This window comes from Cygnus atratus, chromosome 10, assembly GCF_013377495.2.
Source record: "Cygnus atratus isolate AKBS03 ecotype Queensland, Australia chromosome 10, CAtr_DNAZoo_HiC_assembly, whole genome shotgun sequence".
NCBI classification, from domain to species: domain Eukaryota; kingdom Metazoa; phylum Chordata; class Aves; order Anseriformes; family Anatidae; genus Cygnus; species Cygnus atratus.
Window position 1 is genome coordinate 4,830,001 of NC_066371.1, and position 27,586 is coordinate 4,857,586.

General features: G+C 43.9%; 1 protein-coding gene across 37 annotated transcripts in view; it reads left to right on the top strand.

Moving 5' to 3' along the window:
- The window catches only part of FOXP1 (forkhead box P1), a 370,718-nt gene that overhangs the window by 334,320 nt on the left and 8,812 nt on the right, over positions 1–27,586 (top strand). For 27 of the 37 annotated variants that reach the window (XM_035547093.1, XM_050712861.1, XM_035547104.2 and 24 more), the window contains 7 exons: positions 5,554–5,637; positions 14,101–14,302; positions 14,411–14,490; positions 15,130–15,231; positions 19,822–19,943; positions 21,841–21,910; positions 25,460–25,626. In XM_035547093.1, coding sequence (XP_035402986.1) covers positions 5,554–5,637; positions 14,101–14,302; positions 14,411–14,490; positions 15,130–15,231; positions 19,822–19,943; positions 21,841–21,910; positions 25,460–25,626 — 827 coding nt within the window. The remainder of the gene's footprint in view (positions 1–5,553; positions 5,638–14,100; positions 14,303–14,410; positions 14,491–15,129; positions 15,232–19,821; positions 19,944–21,840; positions 21,911–25,459; positions 25,627–27,586) is intronic. The other 10 variants (XM_035547101.2, XM_035547107.2, XM_035547102.2 and 7 more) reach the window with 1 other exon arrangement.

Consider the following 27,586-nt stretch of genomic DNA (forward strand, 5'->3'; position numbering starts at 1 on the left):
TTAGCTAAAGCAATATAAACTATTTTAATACAAGTTTTATAAAAATCAAACTGCCAGTCATAAAATATCAAGAGTCTCGCAGAAAATGTTACGAGAAATGGTCTGTGATTTTAACAAGTTTCTTGGGAATTAGAAGAAAGAATCTGCAGTCTTCCTGGTAAACTGAGATACGAGATAATCTTTTACCAAGATGCAGTAATAACTCGTGCTGAAGGTAAATCTAGATTATTCAGTTGCAGTCAGCTTGAAACGCATTAATCCTTCTCTCCTGCTGTTACTGGGCATGTCTGTGCCTGGAACTACAGGGTGATGCCCTAGACTTGAACAGGACACCACCATTGGTTGCTGCCTCTCTGCAGGCCTTTGACAATACTTTGGAAAGGTTCATTAGTGCTGCATTACACTAATTATAACAAGTGACTAATATTCACAGATTCGCACCCATTTAGCATTGGGAATACGTCTTAGCTTAGAGTCCTTGCATGGAAGGTAGCCGAAATTCCCAAAGACAAAGAGCATATTTTCAAAGTGATATGAAGGCTAAGTCAAAAAAATTCTGTATGACTTTTTCGAACAGTCTTACTAGCACAGTAAACAGGATGAACTGGAGGCTTAATTTAGACTGGGTTGTTAATAATAGAGTGAGACCATCTATGCATTAGCCATCAAGAATGGATGGAAGAAGAGGGTTGTCCTGCTTCTGAAATGCACCTGTAACTCCCCCCTTCTCCCTCCAATGATCTTGTGGATCTGTCTTCTGATAATCTACATAAATTTGTACACAGGAGGAGACAGAGGATTTGTCTTCCAGTGCCTACATTATCAGTCTGTGACCTCTTTTTTTCACAGAGGAACATAATAAAATGAAAGCCTAGCCCATTAGCAGAGTTTTCAGTGACACGGTCTGCAGGTCTGCAGCACCCAGCGTGTTAGAGCAGGAGCAGCTGGACCAAGACCATTGACCTAACGCTCCCCGAATGGAGCAGTTGCCACCAGGGGCACAAATCAGCCCTGTGGCCAGCTACGTGACTTTTGTGAGCCAGGTAGGAGAGGGACCTGTAGCTTTTCCCACTTGGCCCATGACTCTCAGCAGTGATGAGAAGCTTTGCCTTCAAGTGGAGCTGTGCAGCGTTGTGTGCTGTCCAGGGACCAACATCCTGGCAAGACCCAGCTGCTGCCCTGTCTCATGCTCATACAGCCCTATCGAGACACAAATTTAACAAATCCATTACAACTGAGGGAAACACTTCAGGTTTTAAATGTGATGGACACAAATGCAAGCCTTTTTTTTTAATGTTATTTATTTTACACAGAATAGTTTTGTCAGTATCATGGACAGAGATAAATGCAGTGTTTTTAAAAGGAAGTAATTTTAAGTGAACTTTTTGGAGGAAAAAACAGGTCAGATATGTTTTGTGTTTGATTGTAAATGCCCTTTTGCAGAAGTATCATGAAGTTTAGGTCTCAGCATTTCCATCACAAACATTTAAAATATCACAGACAAGGTAGAGATCTTCTCATATTTCACTTTGTTTAAACCATCTTGACATGATCATTTGTTGCCATTATAAATAGTGAGAATTGGGCTGCTGGGTAAAATACAAACACAGGAACACTTCCCTGTCCTTAGTGAGATCTTAGCTGGAATGTGACATTCATTTTGCAACACCAGCTTTGAGTGGAAAAACATTTCAGGACAGCAACAAGGCTTCGATATACTTCTTTTTTTAAAAAAAAAAAAGAATATCTCCCAGTAGAACATGAATACAGCTGACCATTTTCAGGGGAGTGAAAACACTGCATGGGCTTGTTTTCCTAAAGCATCCATCGACATTTTTGAAAAACGGATCCTGAACCTTTCTAGTACACAGCCTTACTAATAAGCACGTAACAGGAGGGAAGGTTATGGCTTGGTTGTCCCTCACACTGCCCATGACTGGCTTCCTTCTCCTTTGTCCTTGGTCTTTTTCCAAAATCCTGCTGCTGAAGCGATCTCCTCTTCCTGTTGATCTGGCCACGTTGCTCCTGTTGAATGCCCTCACTGGATTTCCATTTTCACGTTCCTGCTCCTTGCTACTATTTTCTGTCTGGTTTTCCTCCCGTACAGCTTCTGCACCCTGTGTGCCTAATGCCTTCTCTCTTGCTCCTTGGTCCACTGACGTCCATGCTGCCTCCTCTCCTTCAGCCCCTTGTGGCCTGTGCTTTCAGTGCCTTCCCTCTTCTGCTTTTCAAGCAGGTGCAGTGTTAGGATTTAACCTCTCCAGGCCAAGGTATGTGTCTGGTGTCCATGCTTGCAAAGCACTGTATGCATGTACCTTGCTCTGGAAGGGTTTTCCATGGAAGCACTCTTAGGCACCTAGACCATGGTAGAACCCCACTGAATTCCACCACCAGCTGGTAGAACTGTGAGTGGGGGTAGCCTCACAAAATGAGGCTTTCCATGAAGAACTGGGTGGCCATCTGAAAACTCTCACCATCTAGACCTTTCAAAAAGGATACAGGAGAAAAGAATGAGGCTTCAGATGGGACTGTGTTGTAAGAGTCTTCATATGCCCTGTAGGGAGCAGAACTCATGTGTTGAAGTAATTTGCACTGAAAACCAAGAACTTGCTGTTTCTAATCTGCTCCCCAGTGTTGGATCTTCAAATGATAAGGTCTTGACCCTGAATTTTACCAGGCCCTCTCTGAACATGTAGACTTTTCAGGCTGGACCAGCAGCTCTAAGTCCTTGCCACAGGAAGCTTTTACAGATCTACAGCCCCTGTTCTTCTAAAAAGCCCACCTGGTATTTTCTCCTGTGCCATCAGCCAGCACTGTCATTTAGGGGAGGGTTCTGCACCCAGAGGTAGGGGCACCCTTTCCAGCAGGACTCAGGAGGTCTGCAGGTGCCAGCTGAGCCTGCAGGCAAGGACATGGCTCCCTCTGTTCCCCCCGTCCTGCTCGATGCTGGTGCCAAGGGAGGGAGCTACCAGTGTGACTCCAAATTAAAGCTGGGCGTATACATTCAAGCGCACTATTATAGACTAAGTAGTTGTCACAGGAGACCAGCAGGTAGGAAATAATTTCCCGGTGGGATATAGTGCCCACCAGGAGCATTGAGGCACTGGAATAGACTGATTCAAGAGTTGCATTAATCAGTTTATTTTTGTTTCATAACAGTCTCTTGCCCAATAACACTGTCCGTAGATCAGGAGCGTTTTCCTGTAAGTCCACTAGCAATCCCCATTTCGGGACCATCTGCACTCCAGTGAGTGCCACCAGTGAGCACTTGCTCCCATCAGCAGCCCAGCAGCCGTCGTGACTTCTCTTGAATCACCCTGCTGAGCGAAGGGGCTGCTGGTGACGTTCTGGTTTGGTATCACTGCTGCTTCCTGACCTAGGGGAAAAACAGTTTAAAGAAATTCTTCAGATTTTTTTTACTTCTCTTCAGTGCTTTGAAACTGAGAGACCTCTATTTTTCATAATTTAAACTCCTGCCTAACTGGGTGAGTGTTTGAATTCCTAGACTATGACAAAACACTAGCGTGTGTCTGCCTGAAATGTCGAGAGGATCTTTAATAACGTTCACCCACCAGAAACTGCATTAAAAGCGTGCTAAGATGATGACTAAAACCAATAAAAGCAAGGACCCCGACTGCTGGGAGTGCAGTACCGCTCCGTTTTGACGAAGGGACGCAGAGGAAGCACCGCACAGGGTATGCCCTGTGCTGCCCAGGTGCCTTTCCCTGCTGGCACTGCTCTGTTGTGAGCAGGAAGTTTTCAGGTGCCCGCGTTTTATTTGTTTGGGCTAGAGCTTTGGTTTCTGCAGTAGCCTGCAGACCAAAATGTCATGCACAGATGACCCTGCCGTGCAGCCACAGTGGCCACTAACTGCTAAGAACGAGAGACTGCCCAACAAAGCTGCACTCAGAATAAGATATTTACTGTTTTTTATTTGTTTTGTGTAAAGCACAGCAGCTGAGGGGGGAGACCTCTACTTTCTCTGAAGAGGTCCTCGGAGGACTCTCAGAGGGAGAAGTTCCTACTGCATTGCTATGATAACAGCTCATCGCTGCTCTTTTGTGATATCCAGAGCAGATCTGGTGATAGATTGCAGGAGATCTGCTATCGGCTTCAGCTTTTCTCACTTGCCACGGAGGTTTTTGACCAAGAAAAGAAAAGCAGCTTGAAAAGCCCAGCAATTTTGCTTTTGCACTTCCAGAGCACACAGCGGTGACACCATTTTTTCCTTTATTTAATTCCTGTCTTGCAAACTTGTGTGCCAAACTTTATCCCATCATGACGCCTTTCTGGCACGGTCCAAAACCCCTCGCCTTATGAAGAGCAAGACAACCTTGACTGTAAGGTTATGAATGGGGATTTATGACCAAGTCTCCTTTTATATACACTTAGCCCAACGTCGCTGCTACAAACAGATGACTGTGATAAGGTGGGCAGGTTGTTTAAAGTTTCACTGGAATGCAAGCACAGTTCTCCTCTTGGCACCAGGGATCTGGCTTGTCTAAAGCACAACTCAGCTCTGCAAAAATTGTCATCTGTGAGAACCTGATCCAAGTCCTGCTGGAAACAGGAGCATTTATATTGGGCATGTAGGTTAACACGCCTTTTTCATTAGTATTATTTCATAATATCATCCTGCTTTTTTTTCTTTTTTTTTCTTTTTTTTCTTTTTTTTTTTTTAATAGCAGCCAGAAAAAGTCCTATTTGCTTATAGAAAAAAAAAAAGGTTTCCAAAAATAGTGAGATTTAGTGCCTGGCCAGTGCATTTGAAATGCATTGGGAAGCCATCCTGGCCACAGCTGTGTAGGGTGTGATCCTGAGACACCATCCAGGTGCAGATCTCAAGGAAAAAACCTCAAGAGACTTGAGGAAGCGAGGGACAGCCCTCGACATCCAGCACAGGAGTTTGGCCCCAGTTGTGGGCTGTGATGCGGTGGACGACATGGTTAGCTTTCCCACCCTGCTCCCTCATGCATGCACCAAAGGGATTCGGGTTCCCCTCCCGGCCCCAGGGGGTTTTTGCCAGTTCTCAAGGACAAGCAGAGCACCGAGGCTGCCTGTCGTGACTCGCCGCGGAGCCTCGTGTGGTTTAACCACCGCCGTCTCCCCGCCTGCTGCGCGGTGCCGCAAAGCCTGCACATGACGCGAAAGCTGCGGCCTGCTCGTGCTGCTTGTTTTCTGCTACGGAAGGAGGAGAAGGCATCACGGGGGCACTGCGTAGCTCTCTTTCTGCTGCGCCTCCCGGGCTGGAGCGGGGCTGGTTAATAAACATGATTCACTGTTGTCTTTTAGCTGTCAGGGCTAGAGTGAACCTCTTGGTGCCGGCAGGTCTAGCTCTTCTCACTCAAGGGCTAATGCATTTTGCTTTGGGAAGCACTGACACCCAGCACCAAGTGTTAGCTTTGCCTCGCAAAAAGACCATATACAATTTCCAAACTGCTCAGCAATAAAACTCTTCTGTCTTGCACGTTGGTGCCAACTGTTTAATTAGGAATAAGCAGAGATTGGGTTTTATTCCTACAAGTAATAGAGCATTCTTTTCCCCCCCTTCAGCTTGCAAAAGATAAAGAGCGCCTGCAAGCCATGATGACACACCTGCATGTGAAGTCAACTGAACCAAAAGCCACCCCTCAGCCCGTAAGTACTGAACTGTGCAGAAAGCAAACAAAACCTCACAACAAACCTCTTTTCCTGTTTCCCACCTGGGCGTGTGATGCGAAGCGTGGCCCGCTGTGTGCAGCCTGTCGCAGCAAGGAGATGCAAAACGCCTCCCTCGCTGGGGCTTTGCAGGAGGCACTGCCACAGGGACCCCCTTCTCACCATCCTCCTTCCTTCGGGGGTGGACACAGAAACTGGACTCCAAAGCTGACGTGGGGGGCCTTTCTCTGGCCTGTAAATCTCTTTACATTGGTCTGACTTGCATGAAATTTTAGGAAGTGTTAGGAAGGAGATGTAATTAAATTATATTTAGTATATTTATTTGGCTTTCTCTCTGACAGACATTTACAGTAGAACAGACTCTAGTTGCGCGTTTCGATGATAAGCAGTTACTCGGTATCAGGTTTTATACCATTGAAACTGAGAAGCTAAACCTTTTCCACCCCAGATTGCTCGTTAGAAAAGGGGGGTGCAGGGGAAGCAACGAGGCAGGAGGGATCGGTCAGCTGCTTCATAAACTCCTCCTCCTTGCACGGCACCCAGCGGCGCTGCAGGCCAAGCCAGCTCCTGGGTACCCCCACAAAAAAGACAAGTCTCCTTCCCTGCCCAAAATGACTCTTCAGCTGTTGTTTTCTCCTAACCTCTTAATGCTGAAAATGTTCCTCAGAGCTTCACATGATTATTCAAAGTGGAGAGAGTGCTTTGCTTCTTGATTTTAAGATTTGTAAGATTTAAAGGTACACTGGCTTTATTTGATTTTGCTTTGAGTCATTGTGTGAAAATTAATTGAGCGTTGACAATCTATAGTTAGTACTAGCAATTTTAATCAATATGCAATGATGCAGCATAATGACAAAGTATTGGTTTATCTGTTTTGACTGATTTTTTTTTCTATAAATAAAGCAAACACACACCCATATATGTGTGATTTATGGTGATCGAAATAAAAAGGAGTCAGACTATTAACCCAGCAAATATGGTAGCCTGCCAAGATGCAGTTGGTAGACAAAATTAATGTCTGAAACAGAACACATTACAGAGATAGAGAACATAAAATCATTAAACACTTCGCGCACCCATTTTTACTAGAAACGGATTTCTCAGTTTCCATGTAGTTGGAAATAAATGGCTGCAGAAGTACGTAGGGAGGCTACTAGATAGGAAATTGCAGGCTATTCGGCAGCGCTGGAGCAGATGTCAAAGTCAACGGGAAATTTCGGTGCCGTCTTGGAGAGAGTTGAGTGGTAGGTATGAACCCTTCCATTTAAGCTGTTGAGATTCCTCAAATTGCTTGATCTAGTGGATACCAGCTCTCTAGGGTGGAAACTACATACAGTGTCTATAAAAATAGCATTCTCCTAGTTCCTCATATCCATCTCAGCCTGAATGCAAATGCTTCAGCGCATTGTTGGCAAAGTATGTAGACCCAACAGAATGGGGAGGAGGTTTGGTTTCTATAGCTCTTACTGGATTAAGAATTAAAACAGCGGAATAATCTGGGAGTCTCAAAGCACTCTGCCTTGAGGCCTTTCATAACAGCGGTGCCCCTCAGGAGGAAGGATTAAAAACTAAAGGGAGGAAATCATAAGAAGGCGAGCAGTGTTTGGCAAGGCAGCTAGTGATCGATGCTCAGCCGCGGAGGGCAGGAAGCTTTGGCGGGTGTTGTAGGCTATGGAGATGCCAGGCGGTGTCGCCATGAAGATTAGTGTTAACAGCTAATAAACAGGGAAAAGCAGCGGAAAAAAAAAAAAAAGAAGTGAACGCGGGGGGAAGAGGGCTGTCTTGATTAGTATTAAAAATGTTTTACATTCTGGAAAATTATAGCTTTGTTGGGGACCTCCTACTAAATTTATTTTTAACTGCTCTATTGAAAATTCTGTACCACTAGTCAACATTATCTCTCAGTTGCTCAGCACAGTGTTTCTTTATTAAAAGAAATAGGCATGAATATTTTTGACTGAAAAATTAATAGCTTTTGAATTCATACACAGCAGGTTTTCTTTTGCAAAGAAGTCCAATATCGCTGCACAGCACTTCTATAACCATTTATTTGGAGTCCAAGTCAAACCTTTGACAGCTAGAGCAGTGTTACAAGCCAACATAAAGAGCTCCAAGATGTAAACCAACAATAGGCAGTCTGTGTGAGGTTTGCCATTGTCAAATACATAGATTGTTTGGATTAGTTTATGTAAATGTACTGTTGTATTACCCTTTGGAAAAAAAAAGATCACATTTGTGTATGAAAAGTGGTTTCGTTCACAGGCAGCATTATAAATTCCTTATCCTTTAACTTACATGTTAGAAGTAAAAATTGGTGCCTGACAGGCCTATATTGTGTGGCACTCTGTTGTTGGATTGAAACTGCCTTCTTTTCATTTATTGAAATATAGAAAAATTTATTATAGATACCATCTGATAAATCAGAAATTATTAAAATATGTATAGGTGAAGCATTTGAAAATTAATTATAAAATGTAGAAGTATAGTGTTTTGCATAAATTGTGCTTTCGTTGTGAAAAAAATACACAGGCACTGCTCAGACTCTGCTAGACCCTAGTCCTTTTAACTCAGTGGGATAGGACTTTGGTAAAAAGATCTGATGACCATTATTGCAGTGCAAAGTATTCTTTACATCCAGTAATTAATTTTTTTTGCCAACATAACTAATGCAAGGTGTATGTTAGAATTAATATATTATGGTACATCGGCGGTTATAAAGGACCGAGTGGCTGCGAATGCAAACGTAGCAATGAATTGGGATTTAAAATTACAGCCTTTTCATGACTGAGGAAATGTTTTTATTCTGCTCAGAGGATCTTAATGCTTATTTATAAACCGTTTGGTGCTGGCAGGTAGAAGCGGTGATTGAGCTGCTCACTGCACATCTGTTTTAGCCACGAGCCCGTTGTAACCCACACTGACCATCGGCACTGCCTTGCCCGTTGGGCTTCAGGTGGTGGTGGGCTGGTGGTTGTGGACTGGTTGGATCCCAGGCTGCTTCGTGGTGCTTCTCCATCAAGTCACAACTCTCCCAGGGTCAGTGAACGGCTGTTTGTCCAGCCTGGTTGTGTCCATCCCAACTTCAGGCGGCTTAGCTCCTTGCACTAATTTTCACCCTCACAGTGGAAGGGCCCATGCGTTTCCCTACACCAGTCCGCCAAAGCAGCTGCTGGAGAAAGCCCTTCAGCTTGCTGCCAACATCTTCTGTAGTGGAAAGGGCAGCTGTTGTGTGCCCCCGGGGGCTTGGGGGCAGCCAGGAGGGTGGCCGAGGGCAGGCTGGGGAAGGGGAGCAGTCGGGGCGAGGGCAGCGTGGGTGCCTGCTTTGCAGATGGCCAGCTTGGGAATGTCAGGGTCCAGCGGTGCAGCAGCTTACAAGAAAATGGCAGTATCTCTCAGCTGGCACTCAGAACACGTGAAGTTGTTCCTATTACTGCTACCTGCGGTGTTTTGGTGAGACTAAAGGACTGGCTAAAGTGAGAACAAAGCTGGGAAGCAGTATGCTCTGACATCTTTCTAAGGTAAAATTTTTTCAAGGCAGAAAAAGAAAAGCTAGAACAACAATTGCTCAAGAATTATCATTCTGGTTTTGCAATTAAGATAGCTTCCCCTACATGCTATTTTCATTTGTGTTAGTGATCAGCATGGTAGGTTAAAATGGAAATGTGATTTTTTTGGAGGATTAACTAACACTGAAGTTCATAGGAAGCAAGGGAAAAGGAAAAAGCATCAACCAACAAGTAATTCTGCATACTAGGTGCTATATCCATCTTGTAAAAATAGACAGAAAACTTTAAGAGAAACTTTTGGCACTTCAAATAAAATGGACTGTTAGATATCCCTTATTTAATGTATTTTTTTTAACCTAACCATAGCAATTACGATTGTTTTGAAATACTGTTTTTAGCAACTGTAATAACAAAGCATTAAAAAAAATAGTCTTTTAACTGTTGAGGTAATGACTGAGCATTTTAGCTGCTGTAGCCGTACTTTATAGTTCGAAAAAATAATGATACACAGCAATAAAGAGAGATTCTCAAGCACAACAAAAGCTGTTTTTATATACTGGTTTTCATTAAGTCTCACTCCTCAGCTTCAGTTTCCTTAGTGTTCCTGCCAATAACAACACCTGCTAAGTGATTGCTGCCTGCCAGGCTTGCATCTAACGCGCTGATGTGTCCAGGCTGAAACGGGAGAGGAAGACACGGTATTTAACTAAGTTTCAGGCCCAGCGTCAGCTTTCTCTCCCACCCTCGGTGTGAAGAAAAGCACTCTCTGCTCTGGAGTGGTTTAGGGTCCAGCAGCTCGGCTCAGATAAATCCTCAGCCCCGGTTGTGACCTAAACAGCAGCAGCAATAGCAGAGAAATCACTGCCCTGCAGCAGTGGGTATGGCCCCTCTGGGTTGTTTATACATGTATATTTCTTTTTTTTTCTTTCTTCTTTTTTTTTTTTCTTTTAAAAGTGTTTCAGATCGTTTTTTTTTTATTGCAGCCACTATTGTCATGTAAAATGTTTACACAAAAAGAAATCAGGCTGAGCCCTAATGGGAGAGCCACTTACTGGAAATCTGTTTTACAGGGTGAAGGAGAGGGTTACCTCTCTGCCTTGTTTATATCTAAGGAAAAAAAAAAAAATGACTCGGTCTTCACCTTTAATAGGAAGACATGACTATTTCTTGAAAGGGAAGGTTAATAATAAAATCCTAAGCAGGATATTGAACACTGAAACAATTACAGCATTTATGATTGTTGAGTTAAAGCAGTATGAGGTGCTGGTCTTAAAAACCAAAACTGAACAAAGCAACCAACACCTTTCAGAGACTGAATTTACAGAATTTTAGGGCTTAAACCGGTTGTGGGGTTTGGTGGTGTTTTTTTTTTTTCCTTTTTTTTTTCCATTTTTTTCTTCTTTTTTTCTGTTGTTTGTTGTTGTTTTTTTTTTTCTTGTTTTCTTTTAAGGCTGGAGGAAATCCTCCCTCCCCCCATCCCCAGTGCAAACACTACAGAAACATTTAACTCTTTGGTGTGAGGGCCGTACATTGCCCTACGTGGTTGTGCCTTAGTGCAAGACAAAAGTTCTCCCTCATTCAAGTGCAAACTTCGTGACCCGTGTTTGCTCCCCTCTGACAAAAACAGTTCCTCATCCAAAAATTACAGTATGTGAGAAACAGGCTGTGTACAAAATACCAGTGTGAACAACTTTGCTAATCATAGTAACTTGTTTTTAAATAGAAAATGCAAACAGTGAGAAACCATGTCGAGTTTCCATCAGGAAAAGAAACCCTCCCAGCCCCGTCCCTTCCTGATCTTTGCCCTGAATAATCGTCCTCGGCCGCGCGGGGCACGGGCGTTAGCGCATTTCTAATTGGGCACAGTATTAAGATTTAATAGTTTACGATCCCGATGAATATTTCAAGATTGCAACAAAACCAACACCGTTCATGATTTGTTGTTCTGCTCTAATTCACCACCGAGTTTTCAGTCCTCACGTTACAGACCCCACAAAGAAAGCGGCAGTGAGCGTCTGGGAGCAGCCCTCTTCCCCCTTGTCCTGCTCTGGGTGTCGGTAATGTCACCAGCAGGGATCTGTCCCCTGCCAGAAGAGGAGAGAGCGGTGAAAAATGCAAGGCAGGAGGAGGAAGAACTTCGCTAGCAATTGACAAGGTCGTCTTTCATTAACTTGTTGGTTCAGGCTCACAAACGGTCGGCGGAGGTGAAACGCGGCATACTCGCAGCATTCCAGCTTTTTGTTCTTTCTTTCCTCACAGACTGCAGTCATGTTTAATTTGGAAACTGGGCTCCTTTGGCAAATTAGCAATTAGAACAATTTTGTGGGAATATGTATATGTGTCATTAGTTTTCCTGCAAATTAATAGCGAGAGCAGAGGTCAGGCAGAAATTTTCCACTTGACTGCAGCTCCTCTGTTGAGATTTGGCACTTTGTTTTGGAACGGCCACAGCTGCTCAAAGCCACAGTCTTCCTTTAGGAACTGTCTTTTAATTAGTTTACCTCATAGCCATTATTACAAATATTACTGCCTCCCCTCCTTGAAATAAAATTACTGTTTCTACAAAATATTCCAGTGACATCTTGCACCACTGCACATTGATGGTGGGGTCACTCGAATGCAGCGTTTAATCATTAGATCACCTCCATAAGCATCTCCTAATTAGAGTCCTTACAATACAATTTTATCTGGTAATTAGCTGAGATTGGCTGCTTCCTCTGTAGCTTATTAGTGGCAGCCCAGCAGTGGGTGTGAATCACAGTGTCATTTGTCAAGCCTGTTAAAGCCCCCCCCTTTGCTCGTCCTCTCCTGTGTTTATTTCTAGTTGCTACCTATGCTGAAAAGCCTGAAGAAATTTAACTCGATTCACATTCTTTAAGCAGGGAACGTTGACCTTTGGGGATCCTTTCTCGCTGCTCCCTAGTAGAAACAGATTAAATGTTAAGTTTTTAAACACTAAAAAAGGAAGCAAACTCTTTTGAAATGGAGTAGCGAGAGCTGTAATGATGAAGCACGAGCAGTGATCTTTCCAACAGGAGGGCCCGGCTGCCAAGCCTCTGCTAGAGATGGGCACTTAAAATTGATTCAGATTTGCTCGCAGTTATTGGACTGTTAAAATGTCCATTTAGAAACTGAGATAAAATACAGTAGATTTAATTTCATGGTGAGACCTGTCAGTTGTACTATTATTATTGTCACCGGTCCTTTTATCATATGTAATAGATGGATAGATGGATAACAGGGAGACATTACCGGGTGTGTATCCCTAATCAGTGTCCTTAAATCACGCCAGTCAACAAGCGGAGGTGGCTCTCGCCAGCGGCACTGCCGGGCTCCGAGCCCGCGTCTTCTCCCGCCACTTGCACTTAGCTGCTCCCGCCGGGGCGGGATTCTCTGGGAAATCAATACCTGTGTTTTACTGCCTCTTGTCATCTCCTCACTGGGGTCTTGTTCTCCGGCATCGCCACGAACTCTTAAATATTTCCCGTGTGAGGAGAACCCCGGTTTGCAAGCACCGGCACAAAGGGCTGGGTGTTGGCAGGTACCTGTGCAGCCAGGGCACGGGGTCGCAGGCGTGCAGCACTTTGCAGCACCAGGCTTTTGTGGCTGGGCTTCCAGTCTTTTTTTCCAGTTTTTGTGGCTGTGCTTCGCACTCAGGACAGAAAAGCAGGCACGCTTATCTGTCATTCAGCTGGGCCCTTCCTGTGGGCGACTGGCTTTTTGTCTTGGTGTCACTTCTGTGACACCAGAACCTTTTATTTTCTATTACCTTTGTTTTGGATAAATCCTGTTACTTCGATAAAGAACCACTATTTGTGGCTGTTAACTCATATGAGGGTTGCTAATAGGAGTTTTCTTACCTGGTTATTTTCACACGAGAAAAATTAATACAGTGTCTTATGGATAAACAGGAGATGTTTGGGGGCGTATCTGAACTGGGCGCCTCGCCTTCATCTGAAAAGGTTTAATGTCCAGCCAAAAAGAATTTTAACCATGAACGAAAGTTATAAAATTCCAGCCCTGTTAAATTCAGTAGGAATTTTGCTACTGACTTCGATGGGGTCAGGATTTCGCTGATACTATTTGCAAAAGTGCCTAAGGGAAGGAAATGTGGAAGTAGTCAGAGAGCCCTTTTCTCGGTCATCCTTTCTGATACCGTAGGTAAGAGATTGGGCGTTTGTTGAAAATACTCCAGCAGGAGCGACCTATTGTAAGGGAGCATCGTGTTTGTAAGGGCACTGTTTCAAATGCTGTCTGGGGTAGGGGTTTGTGCAGGTAACGCTGCTGCCTTCCGTCGGGGGAGCCAGGCGAGTGGTGCCACTTGTGCTGGGCTGAGTGGCTGCAGTATTTCATGCAGTGTGATTAATTAAATTATTCCAGATTTAACCTACTCGGGGCTTTGCTTTTAAAATGGATGAACGGGAGCGAGAAAAAAAAAAAGCCCAGATGCTGAAGAGAGAGATTGCGTTTCTCCCTACCGTGTCCTTAGGAAAGTCTTGCCTTTTATTCTAAGCCTGATGCCTTCAATGAAGTATCCAAGAAGATTGATTAGAAGCCATGCATAATGATAGCATGGAAATAAGAGACGTGTGGGGTTTAGATTGTGAAACTATGGAACTAAAATAAAATATTAAAATGATTATGTACTCGGTGAGATCTTGTTTTAAGGTTTAGATAAAAATCCACAATTTGTAGTTCTGGCAGCAGGCTACATTATCCTTTTTTTATTTAATCAATCTGGAAATTTATATATTTATTTCTTTACTGGTACCTAATGGAGATGTTGCAACAGCACTTAGAGCTGAAGCAAGCACTCGAGCTGTGTTGTCTGCTTCAAACTGAGGAAGGTGCCATTACCGAGAATTTTCTCCACCATCCTTAATTAGCCAGAAGTGCCGTTTGTAACGCAGTCCTCGTCCTCTCCTTCCCTCTGCAGCTGAATCTGGTATCAAGCGTCACACTTTCCAAGACGGCGTCCGAGGCTTCTCCACAGAGCTTACCTCATACTCCCACCACCCCGACTGCACCCATCACTCCTGTCACGCAGGGACCGTCAGTCATCACTACCACGAGCATGCACAATGTCGGACCCATCCGGAGGCGGTACTCGGATAAATACAACGTCCCCATTTCTTCAGGTAAAGGGGTACCGGTGGCACAGGCCCTTCTGGCCCACGTGGCTTTCTGTCGCCTGCAGCCCGGCATTGGCAGGCTGTGATGATAACAGAACAACTGCTCTTATTCAGCAGATATTGCCCAGAACCAAGAATTTTATAAGAACGCCGAAGTTAGACCACCATTCACGTATGCATCTTTAATTAGACAGGTAAGCAGAGCCAAACACACACGTTCGGATTAGAAAAAAAAGTCTCCCTATATGTGCACATTCTGGATTAAATAGATTTTCAAACCTTTGGTATGTAAGCATGCTCAAATGCTCAAACCTTTACTATAAGGGTTTTTAGAACTGCAATATATAACATAATTGCTTTTGATTAAGTATTACAATACGATGTGATTATTAGGAAATTCATTTCACACAACAGTGAAAATGAGCCTGTTTAAAGATGGCAAGTCAATTATCACAAGCTACAGTAATCTCTGATCCCTAGAATTAATCTGAGCTCTAAATAATTACTGAGCTTTAATCAGCTAGTGAAATGTTTTGCATTTCTCTTTGATTCTGCTTTATGAATGACTAATAAATTAATATTTCTGTAAGGAAACAGAAATAAAAACTCAAAACAATTAGATAATTCCATTTTGAATTTTGCCATTGAACTGTTAAATACAGCCATTAATCTTAGTTTGTATTGTGAAAACCTTCCTTTGGATTTTTGCTCCAAATCTCTTCTCTTTTCCTTGCTTTTCTTCTTTTCCTTCTTGTGTTCGTTCAAGTAAAACTCTGAATGTATTTTGAACTGGTTTGTTCATAACTGATCTTGCAATTGATTTGCTTCACAAGGCCATCCTCGAATCTCCAGAAAAACAGCTAACACTAAATGAAATCTACAACTGGTTCACGCGAATGTTTGCTTACTTCAGACGCAATGCGGCGACGTGGAAGGTAAGCGTTATCCCGTGTATGCTTCTTGCCTTTGATATTTGACATGTACAGAATAGATGTTGCTGATGACATAACAAATTGTAACGACATGTGGACATGAACATTTAGATCGGCAGTTTTGACACACACTAGGTGCCTTATCTGCAGGAAGAATTTGATATTTGGCAGAAAAATTCTTCTGCCTCTGAAAACCACTAATTGAATCCCCATTATTGGCTTTTATGTTCTGTGATTATGCCACGAGTTCCTCTGTGTGGTTGCTGCTAGCAGTGAAACTCAAGCCCTTCAGCTGGAACATATTAAAAAAAGAAAAAAAGAGGTAACGTTATTGTGTCAGTGGAAGATATACTGTTTGTCTTTTTAGTTATGCAGACTGTAATCACAACTACTTTTTTTTTCCCTAGGATCTATAGATAAGTGGATTTCTTTCCTCTATCAAATGACTCTCAGCTACATATGCAGATCTGTTATAAACTTCCTTTTTTTTTTTAGTCACACAGCAGACGTTTATTGAACATAATATGCAAGAAGCAAGCCCCACCATAAGAAATGTGTTTAACAGAACTAAAACTTGGTATTTGGCACTTCAATTTCCTACTGTAACCATCTCTGATACTGTTAGATAAGAGGTCTGAGGAGCTAATTCTATTTTCTGTTTTGGAGGCCACTCTTTCCCTTCTACATAACATTATAATAGTCACACTGGCTTCTAAAGCTGGTATAATTACTAATGAATGAATCAAATAATAGGATCTTGCGTTGCAGTAAAAATTGCATCCCAGTACTTTGAGCTTCTCTTAATCTAGGCAACTCGTTTATTCTCTTACAACTTCAAATGACCAGGTAGGATGAATATGTCCCATACCTGCTGTTTCATTAGCTCTTTATATTTTTCCTGTCTCAGCCTGCATTTAGGATTAATTCCATCAAAGGATGGAGCTAAAAATGGTCCTTGGAAGTTAGTTTAGTTTTAGTAGCACATTATGCTTTTAATTCAGATCCCAGGGCAATTTTGTGCGTTTTCAACCATGGTCCATAACCTCTTAGATTCAGGAAAGGTCTATGTGATTGCTGCTTTGATTCTTTGACTTCAGTTGGAAAACATGAGCAGTGTTTCACTTTGCAGCCTCCTTACTATCCAGAAAGGAAATTAACTTTCCTTGATTTAAGATCCATTTAGACCTGCCTGTCTTTTGCTGCTGGAGTGGTTCCAGTAGGCCTTTTCAGCAGCTGCAGGTGTGGGTCTAAAGCAAAAATCCTATGTAGTTCCAGCAGCAGAAGGAAGGGAAGTGGAGAAGGAAGTGGAAGAAGGCAGCCTTGGCTGTATGTCCTGCGAGGCTAGTTTTGGGAATTAGCTTTGTGCATCACTTAAAATCAAGTCCCAGGAGCCACGTGCAATTACAGTGTGCTTATACAGAGGAGGAGAGAGGCAGAGCTGGCAACCCCTGGGCTTGCAGAAGAGCACAGTGTGTCCCAGCAGGTCCATTTGCAGACCCCTCATGGACACCTCCACCTAGTCCTGCTCCACTACCTGGGAAGAAAAGCTTCACCTCAAGTTCCAGAATTGGTGTCCACTTAAGTAATGCAGGTTTTGTACTGCTCAGGTTTATGCCAGCCTTCAGGAACAGCAGGGATGGAAATGCAGCTCTGGATTGGCATGACGGGAAGCCCATGGGGCACAGTACAAGCACAAGGGTCTAATTGCAGAATCTGAATAATTTGAATATATATGTGCTGATTTGTGCTCACCTTTAGCTAACGTTTAGGGGGCATTCGAGTCAGTGTTCCCCAAATTTAGGGTCAGGGCTTGGTTTGGGCAAGTTTCCTTGAGACTTATTTCAAAAAAAAACAGACTAGTGCAGGAATAAAGACTTTTAAAAAAATGAACCTCTTCCCCAAAATGCTGTACAGCAGAGCACGAGCAGTTATTAAAATAACAAACCCTTTCATTTTCTATATTAAGCATGTTCAGGGTAATTTTTCTGCAAAAGTGGCTTGCATACAAATATTTTTAACAAGGTAAATATATAATCTTACAATAATAGCTCCTAATTTTTCTGTTAAGCTGATTGCTAAGGGAGCACTGTGAACTGGTTCTGACAGGTCAGAGGCAATGTCTGTTTGCCTTTCTTTTTTGGAGTAATTTGCTGGCACTGGATTGCAGCCATGAGGCACAGGCTGCAGGTGTGGCTCTGAAACGTGAGGTGTTGTTCGAGCAAAACTGTTAGATAGCAAGTATCCAGAGGCAGTGAAAATAAAGCATTTTTTTCTGTGACGAATTCATTAAATAAGTGATCATATTGAAAACAGAAAGCGAGGGCAGCTCTTTATGGACATGCTGCAAATATCCAACTTGTCTGTCTCAAAATCTTCAGCAAGAGCCTGATCCAGCAGCCCCAGCCCTCAATGTCAAGTTGCATGTTGACTTCAAGAGAGCAAGAACAGACTGGAAAGTATTTCTCCAGCATTAAATACATGTAAAGAACACAAATATTTCTGCTCAGCTGTGTATTTAGAGACTGTTTACAAACTCTGAGGACTCACTTCACTGAACTTTGCTGTATGCGTTTGATCAACCGCTGTATTAACTAGGAGATCAGCTTTCACTGTGGGAAATAGCATTATTATTCTTACATTTTGCTCCAGACTTGACAGCGTTCCCATTTTCACAGGAAACTGCCTGAGTTACCCAGATGTGGGCCAGCAGCCCTGTGTCAGGTTGCACTCGCGCAGACCTCGGCACCCACCGGTGGCTGCTGAGCTGGCTGGTTTTAGCCCGTGAGGCATGTTCTCCTCCACCTCAGAATCAGGGCTTTTGCCGAAAATTTCAAAACTAGTCAGAACTCAGAGAGGTAGGGGAAAAACAACATTAAAAAAAAAAAAAGAAGAGGAGAATAAAATGAGGGCAGAAGGAAGCAGCCCTGGTGGCCAGGTGGACTTTCAGCTAGATTTCAGCCTCCCCTTGCCATGCTGAGAGGAACAGCATATCCAAGGTTGGTTTTTCCACCAGTTCACCAGTGGATCCCTGTGGAAGAGCTGAAGTACATGGAGCATGCCATGGAGCAGGGTCGGGCCCTGTGCCCACAGGATCAGGCACCTACAGCCAGAGGAGGCACATTTGCACCCAAGTATCTGCTGAGAGCAGGCAGAAACCTCCCCTGAAGCAGGGACGGGAGAGTCAGGACTGTGCTAATGATTGCAGGGACGTGAAGAAGTAGCAAAAGACTCTTTGCCTTTCCCCACAAGCACACACACCACTGCCTCTTAATTTACATGACAAATGCGCTGTGCGTACCCTTTGTTTGCACAGTGATTTAGACATTCATGATTAGAGCTCCCTTTCACCATCCAGACCCGATGTTCATTAAAAAAAAAAAAAAAAAAGATGACGACGACGGGAGGGAAAAAAATTGTGGTCTCTTGGTTGCCTAGACCCAGGCCATGTGTTTGGCTGGCACTGTGCCTGCTAACGAGTCAACCAGATTGACTAAATCAATGGTGCCAGTGATGATGGATGGAGTTTGTTCGCCTGCATATTTTCAGCAAATGGCTTCTTCTGCTCTCCCTGTTTACCAAGCCCCTTTCAGCTCTATGCACGAACTGGGGTGGCTTGGTAGCGGGCTGTTTGCTGAGAAACCCAATAAAGCGGGCACGGGGCATGGCACCCCACGTGAGGAATAACGATGCTCTCGGCACCATTTCGGAGGGAGCAGAGACAGAAAAGCCAGGGCCTGCCGTGCTGCAGCGAGGTGTCTCACCACGGCCGGCTTCGGGCACGGTCCCAGCGCGTCGCAGGGGCTGACCGGGCTCGTTTGCCTCGCAGAGCGCACCCGAGCCTCCGACGCCGGCGCCTGGGAGCACCAGGGGCGCGGGTCCCTGGGGGTGATGAGCTGTGGGGATATTATCACTTTGTTTCGGAGAGCCCTCCTCGTGTTTTCACTTGGCAGAGGCTCAGATCAGTCAGTGCAGCAGCCTGCCAGGAACGGGAGCCAACTTCCATATAAGCGCATGCCGCGGAGGCAGGAGCCGGTGCCGTGCCGGCCGGCGGGGTGCTGCTGAGCCCCGGTCCCCGGCGCTGGTGTGGAGGGAGGTTCAGCACCTGATTCGCATTAGCCCGGCTGTGGGAAACCGCGGAAGCACCAGCTCCAGTGCCTCCCTGCTCACTTGAGCCGTCCGTGCTTAAAATTAAATCCTTTCTGTTCTTCCCAACTGCTTTCTTTTCCAGGAGAGGAAAACTGCTTCTCTTTGCAGAGCGCCTATATTTGTTTTGAAAATGTCAATGCAATGTTCCTCTTGGGTTGTGTATGAAATGTGCCGTGTTATACAACATGCATGTTTAAAATGATGGCTGTTCTCATTCGCGTTGTGGATAAATGATAACAATAACATGATTTTCTAACCTTGGGTTTAAACTTTTGTTTTTATTTTATCTTTGCAAAATAAGATGTAAAGAGCTGGGTGTGGGGAGGGGAAGGGGGTTAACATTGCAAAATGAGGACTGTCAAGCTGACTGTGCTGCTGTTCTTGGACAATGATGAGCATTTTCTCATAGAAAGTTTTTGAATGTTTTCTCTTTTATACTTGCTGCAGAATGCAGTGCGTCATAATCTTAGTCTTCACAAGTGTTTTGTGCGAGTAGAAAACGTTAAAGGGGCAGTATGGACAGTGGATGAACTAGAGTTCCAAAAACGAAGGCCACAAAAGATCAGTGGGTATGTCCACCATGTTTGAACTTCTTAGCCTAGCTTGGATCATGCTTACAGTTTAACGTAGAGGCTTTTGGCTGCTAGCTGGTGTTAGACCAACCACAGGTGGTTTCGCATTGTTTCAGTTAAGGGAAACCAAGACAAACATCTCATCACTACTGTTTGTATGCCCACCAGTACCCTGACCCTGCTTGCTTGGTGTTTGTTGCATCACATGCTAGTAGCTTGTAGGTGGCAATGCATATTAACCCTCACAAACCATTTGCTTATGCTTATTGCATTTTATTTTCTTTTTCCTTTTCCCTGTATTTGATGTCTGTTCTGTCCCCGATCCCGTGTCCCTTTGTTTCCACTTCATCTCCTTTGCTGCTGCTCTTGTCCCAGGGTGCCATTCGCACCAACCTCTCACTGCATAAGTGCTTTATCAGAGTAGAGGATGAGTTTGGGTCCTTTTGGACTGTTGATGATGAAGAGTTTAAACGTGGCCGTCATATTCAACGAGGCCGTCCTCGAAAATACTGCCCTGATGAAAACTTTGGCGAGCTTGTTGCACAGTAAGAGCTTTTACTTGCTTTAATTTTTTTTTCTGCTGTTGCTTTGCTTTGCATGATTTACCCATCTCATGTAGACTTGCATTTCACGAAATAGTGACATCACCTTTGCTGCTAAAGAAACTAAAGTTTTGGTTGTTATATGTGTATTTTGTGTGTCCTACTCTGATAATCCAAATGCCTATAATAATAACTCTACTGTGACATATTTGTTAGAGCATTTGTTTATAGTGCAATGTAGGCTAAAATAGTTATCCACACTAGTGCAGAAAAGCTGCTGTAGATCTGTCAGGAAGACATATATGCAAGGAAAGGCTTCAGAGAAGTTTTAATTCTGATATATTCCTTTGCTTTCAATTGTATGCCTTGGTTTGCAACTATTAATCAGAAATATGGTTAGATGCTTATAAGACAGAAACACTGAATTAATTAAAAAAATAATAATTAATGAAAGTGCAGTGAGACCAGCTGTAAAGATTATAAACAACAGGGCATCCTGTGTCTACAACAACCATGCACAAATATTCCTGTGGTTCCCAAAGCAATTTTCTTTGACCTTTTCTCGAAGGCCATCTCTCCAGGACACCTGATCCTTGCCAGTCCCTGTGGGACAGGCTCAGTTAAGACTCTTCACACCATGATTTATTCCCACATGAAAAAAAAAAAATGCTCATCTAGTTTGTATTTGATGATTTTTCTTTTCCTCCAGTGGGGACTTTTTTTTGATGCCCAATAAAGAGAGAGTGGATGAGCTTTGCATATATTTTCCTCAAATCTGTCCCCGTATGTAAACTTTAAGATGTAAACTAATGGGTGATGGCATGGGCGGTCCCCAGTCAGGGCCACCTGCCCTTTCCCTGGTAGGAAGTAACGTGGCTCAAGACCTCTCTCGTGGTCCTGCTGCTCAGTTGCGAGCGATTCTGCTGCCAGCAGCTTCGAGAACAATTTGCCTTATGCAGTATTTAAAATATCCCGTGATGCTTTTGATCATAGCTTCCTTACGATGGACCTTTACATGGTAACTGGCTCCTAGACACGACGAATATTGGAAAATTTCTCCTGAACACAGCTAAAATGAGCAGAGATGCCAAGATGTGCTACTAACGCAGGGTAGTAGAACACATGGCGAGGTAACGTCGAGAGATAATGATATTTCTTACTAAGTAAAGACAAATATGAAAACCATAGAAAAAAAACCTCAGATTTAAAGAAAAAAAGAAACAAAAGAGAATTTGTGTGGAAAAACAATCTGAGCTCTAGTTTTCTGGTGTGGGAGGAAGCATTACATGCTTGAAACGCTCGTGCAGGGGTTGGTTGCATTTAACTCTCTTTTTTATGTTTTTCTTATGCAGTAACCCTTCTCTTATTAAAAACATACAGACCAGCCACACCTACTGCACACCTCTCAATGCTGCTTTACAGGTAAGATTAATAACTGTAGCAAATATGCAACAGAGGCGTGTGTCTTCCCCACTCATTTCAAAATATATTAGCCTTGCTCTAATTAGATATTAAATTTTAATTCCGTTAAACTTTTTTCTTAAGTGCATAAAGCATCATAGTCCCTGGAGGCAAACACATATCAGGCTGCTTCAGCATTAGCTAGATGCTTAGCATTTTGAATATTGTGGCAAAAAAAATTAAAAGTTCACTTATTAATATTTATCAGCAGTATCATAATTTCCATCCTCTTATTTCAGAATTTCACTTGAGGCAAAAATACCACAAGTGTAATTACTCTAGCACAGCTATTAATGTGCTGAATGATAGGATACTGCGCCACGTGACCTTCTATTGTTCATGGTTTTAAAGAGAAAGCAGATCATTTTTCCCCCTTTTCTTTTAAGGGCTATTTTTGCATATCTTCCCATTGTTGTTGAAAAACAAACGTCGCAATTCCTATGGAAAAAAATGGGAATTTTTATTGGTTTAAACTACTGTAACTGTAGGGCAAAAATTCTGTTTTTCACAACATAGAAATACACAAAGTGTTGGTGCACAATTAATAACTTGCAGGGTAGAAGTGTGTGCTTCTCCAGACGTTTTTCATGTGCTGTACATCAGGTTCACATTTTTTTCCATCCCTACAAATTCCTGAGTCTATCTCAAAAACATCAGGTGAAGTCAGCATTCACTAAACGAACCAAAGACGCAAATGCATTACCGTGCCCTGGATTTGCAGGGTGGTTTTTGTTTGTGGGTGTTTGTGCTTGGGTCCAAGCCTGTTCCCTACAGTGCAAATTCAGCCGGAGGCAGCACCTCAAGTGGTTGCACCCCGGTCATTTGTTGAGGGTTGCTTCTCCAGCAGTTCACCGACGGCCGTGGATATTTGCTGGGCAACCGCGTTTTGTGGAAGGTTTACCAGACTTCTCATTTCTCAGCCAAGAAGCAGATTATTAGGAGAAAAGTGATGTTCTGCATTTCTCCTAATTATTTGAGTTTATGCAGTAACTTCTGAAAAGCAAATGAAAGCATGTTTAAATGAAGCAACTGTAAATACCATTCATTAGTAACTTATTTTCCCTTGAGTCTTGTGAAGTGTGATTTTTAAAGACTGCTTTGTCTCTTGAATAGTATTAAGATTACAAGCACATTTTACATTCATGAGGCTGAAAGGCAAAAATGAAATGATCCTGCATTTCTTCACATTGTTAACTATGTGACTAATTTCAATTAATATGCTTATCATACGGAACTGTTCGTGTTTTATTTCTGAAACACGTGTCGTTGTCGTCATCTCCATCCATTCTTGCCTTCTGTGATAACCTCCAAACTGCTTCCCTTCCCCACTTTCCCTGGAAGTGGCACGTGCCCGCAGCCTCACGTAGCACTGGAGGAACTCACTTCTTGGAGAGAAGAGCCTGGGCCAGATTTGCTACCGCTTAAGTGCCCCCTGTAATAAACTGGGATGATAAATAATGCTGTTTATTGCACTGAGACAGGTCCTCCTTTGGGTTTAAAATAAACCAAGCAGGTTCCTGTCCCTTTGGTTAGATTTGGAGGCCAGATTTCCACGTGGTGCTCATGGTGCAGGGCAGCTTGGGCGAAGCTGTTTAGCGTGGGCAGCACAAGGCAGCGCTGGCACGCTGACCTCCCTCGTGCAGTCAGCTTCCCCATATGTTTTTTCTTTTCCCTGTGCCTCCCCTCTTCTTCTCCCAGACCCCTCCGATGTCTCCTCCATCTGTTTTCCCTCGTGGCCAGGGAGCAGCAGCTCCCTCCCTGCTGTGTGTGGGGAAGGTAGGGGCACTCCAGCTCTCACCAGCACTGTCTTTTCCCAGCGGGTCACTGGGGGCTTTTGTGCTCCCAACCCCCTCCCACCACCACCACCACCATTATTATCTTCATAGCAGCTACTCCTCGTGTCCCACCTCTCCCCCAAGAAATTGCTTTACTGCAATTACAAGTTATCACTATGGGTGAAGAACTTGAGTCATTATTTTGCCAAGTGCAGGAAATGTGAACCATTCTTTGCATCCCCTAATCACAATGAGTTTGCCAGTTGTTGAATCAAGAAGATAAAAATAATCCTCCCCGTTAGAATAGCTTTTGTAATCATGTGTGACACATAGGGCTGCACATGGAGAGGTCAACGTAAGGAAGAATAAAAGGGGCCATGCTCCTGAAGATGCTGCCGGCAGGGCTGGCCGTCCCACCCCCCCACCCAGCCCTGGTCTCTGGCTCTGCTTGCCTGGGAACAGCTCTGCTGGCTCAGATGGCAACAAGCAAGGAGTTTTGTCCCACGAATTAGGAGCAGACGAGAGCATTCGGTGGGGAGTGCGTTTGCCTGAATTCCCCTCCCATGGGCAGGTTGCATCATGCAGCCCCAGAGTCAGATGGAGTTTTTGGCTCCGCAGCCGGCTGACCTCCCCCCAGCGCAGGTCGAGCGCTGCCGAGCCAGCATCTGGGGCTCTCCGGCGCTGACGCGGCTCGGAAAGCTGTGGATGATGTCAGCTGGATCCGGCTCAGATGGGTGAAATGGTTAAATGTCCTTGGAGTCCCTCGGCGCTATGGCCCTGTAAAGCCCGACCTCCCTCCCTGCACACCAGTCCCCGCCAAGCGCCGGGCTCCTCGGAGGCTCGGGGCTTCTGCGCTCCCACCTCGCCAGGCACGGGACCGTGCCGTCAACATGAGCTAATCCTGACATACAGTAAATATTAGCAGGCAGAGCGCTGGGAATCAGAAGGGAAATATTTAGCACTTCATTCTCTTTGTACAAAGATTTCCATTTAGAAAGTTAACTGCGGTGTGCCTCTGCGTGGTGAATCTTCAGAACAATGGCAAATCTCAGTAAAATGGTCAGATCTCTTAGAGCTCCGAGAAGAGCTGAGTTGCTGATGCTTAAAAAGTGACGGGGGGAGGATTCGTTAGAATTCGTCAGATTTTCGGTTTCCAGTGACAAGGCAGGGCTGTGAATTTCACATGGAGTGGCTCAGCTCTCAGGTGTGTCACTGCAGCTCCGAGAAATCCAGCGTGCACTAACCGCGCTCGTGTCATGAGAAAAACAAAGCTCAATAACGTTTTCATCCCGCTGTGTGCCTGTTCGCTCTGCTAGGAGGGAGTTATCAGCCGAGCGAGTAATTTTTTTCTCATTAACCTTTCGTTAAAAACAAAACCAAAAACCAAGCCTAAGCCACAAAAAAAAACCCAAAGCCCCAAACACAATTTTGCAAAACGAGAATAGGAAAGGCAAGTTTTATTTTTTCCAGGAGGTGTAATTCCAAATAGGGAATGGAAAGCTCCATTTTCGCTCGCAAGCCAGTACAGCTATGAACGCATAAACCCAGATGTAAATTACGCTAAATTTCCCTTGGTGGAATCAGTGTAATACCTATCAGAAAGCACAATATTTAAAAAAAACAGCAATTGCAAATAATGTAAATGTGGAGAATGTTTTGGAATAAATGAGCGTGTTGTGCAATGTATAAAAACGTTAGTCATGGCTCTTCATATGTTTGTTTGTGTCCTTGGCAGGCTTCAATGGCTGAGAACAGTATACCTCTATACACTACTGCTTCCATGGGAAATCCCACTCTGGGCAATTTAGCCAACGCGATGAGGGAAGAGCTTAATGGTGCAATGGAGCATACGAACAGTAATGGGAGTGACAGTAGTCCAGGACGTTCCCCTATGCAAGCAATGTAAGTATGGCAGAGATGTGTGCGCTCATCTGGGTGTTCTTAGTCTGCTGGACTGTGGCTTCGGAGTCTTCACGCTTTGTTTCTGAGGTTCTTGGAGTGAGCAGCACAAGCAGAGGTCTCCATCTGGGGACCCGCTTAGGCTGACGAGGACATAAAGGGGCCTCGTACCACCTTTTTCACATAAAGGAATCAGCTCGGTCCAGTCTGACTGGCACACAGAGCTGTAAAATTTTTAACTCATTTGCAATTCTCTTCTTTAAACCTTGGACTGCAGGGTTGCGAAACTCTAAGGGAACTGTGTTTTTTGTAGAAAAAAATGGTCTTTCTCTTCCCTTTGGACCAAGCGACAAGCGCGCCCGGTGGGGCAGAGCTAGGAAATGGGCGGCTTTGGCGGGTTTGAAAAAACACTCGATGCACAGCGGCCTTGCTAAGCATTAATGATGGCACACGTGAAGGTCTGCATGATTTATAGATTGCTCTTAAAATATCAAAAAGAAAATTAATAGGAGCATTATAGCAACAGACGGCAGTATAATGAGTGCATATATAACCGCATGAAGTAATGGGGGATTGCTGTCCCTGCTCAACATGAATGGCACCAGGGCAGCCAGCTTGCAGAGGAAAGGGTAAGGCAGGAAGGGTGTGATGCCCCTATGGGTGTGTTCAGTATTTATGGGGTGACGGAGCGAGTTTGCAAAGCTGTAAATTCCCCCCTCCCCTCAAATTGCATACTGGATAATTGGCAGCTGGCGAGGAAGCCGGAGTTTATAAGTCTTGCAGTTCTCAAATTTTAAAAACTATCCGGAGCGGTCGACTACCTGTGCAAGTGAACGCGTGTGAGAGCAGCGCTGCCATGCTGCTGGTGTTATTAGCATGGCTGTAAAATTACTGGCTGACTTGCCACGGCTCACATTACGCATTAAAAAGAGAACTAATTTGTAGTCTTTCACTTCAAAGTAATTTGAATAAGGGATTTACAAAAGTAAGTCTAAATCAAAAAGTAGAAAAACATTAACCTAATACCACTGTAGTAATTAGTTGTGAAACTAATTAGCATTTAATGGCAAAAAAGTTTCACACCTGCATAATGTGTTGTCAGAGGGGAGGGGGCACAAAGGAATCTGAAGCTCTGGATACTTTGATATCACAGCATTTTAAATCAGTGCACAATGTGCTTTGAAAAAAAATCTTTAAAGATGGCAACATTCATTCTTAATTAATAATTAATTTAAACATTGTCTTTTACCATTTACTTCAAAACATTCAAATAATGTGTTTAGCTTTTCCAGTGGTTGTTTGTGCAGTATTAATTATCTCTCCCAAAGTAGCATTACGTGACACACTTTCCATCTATCACAAACGGATTCATCTTGAGGCAGTTTCAGTCACAATTTGTTATCCTCTGCCCATGACCACGCAGGGCTAGAGTGAAGGAGGAGTGGAGGGACGTGGGTTTTCTCCAGAAATGAGACTTCTCCCAAGAGTTCCTCCTGGCCTAACAGACGGGGACGAACGTTTATGATGTTGCATTAATCCAAGTAATTATTTTTTGCAAGTTCAAGGCTAGTGTAGTTCGTGCACTTCTCATTTCACCTAAGGTTTCACTGTCTTTGAAGAGACTGAGAGGGGAGAAAAATAACTGAGTTGAAACAGGCTGGGACATTTTCCAGAATTGTGCACAGTCGTGGCCTTTGTTGCACTTAAGAATCTTCTCTTAGCACATTGATACCAAGTTGAGGGGCACAGAACAAATACTGGAGAGAGAGAAGGACAGGGGGAGGGATGCTTCATTTTCATTATTCACCAGAAAATCCAATTTTCTGTTGTAATATGGAAATGATTGTTTCCTGAGTGTTTTCATTTTCTCAGAATTGATAATATATGTGTTCTCCGCTGAACATTTCTTTTTGCTTAAGTAAAATGTGGCTAGGTGATGTTCCAATACCAGCCTCTGAGCCTC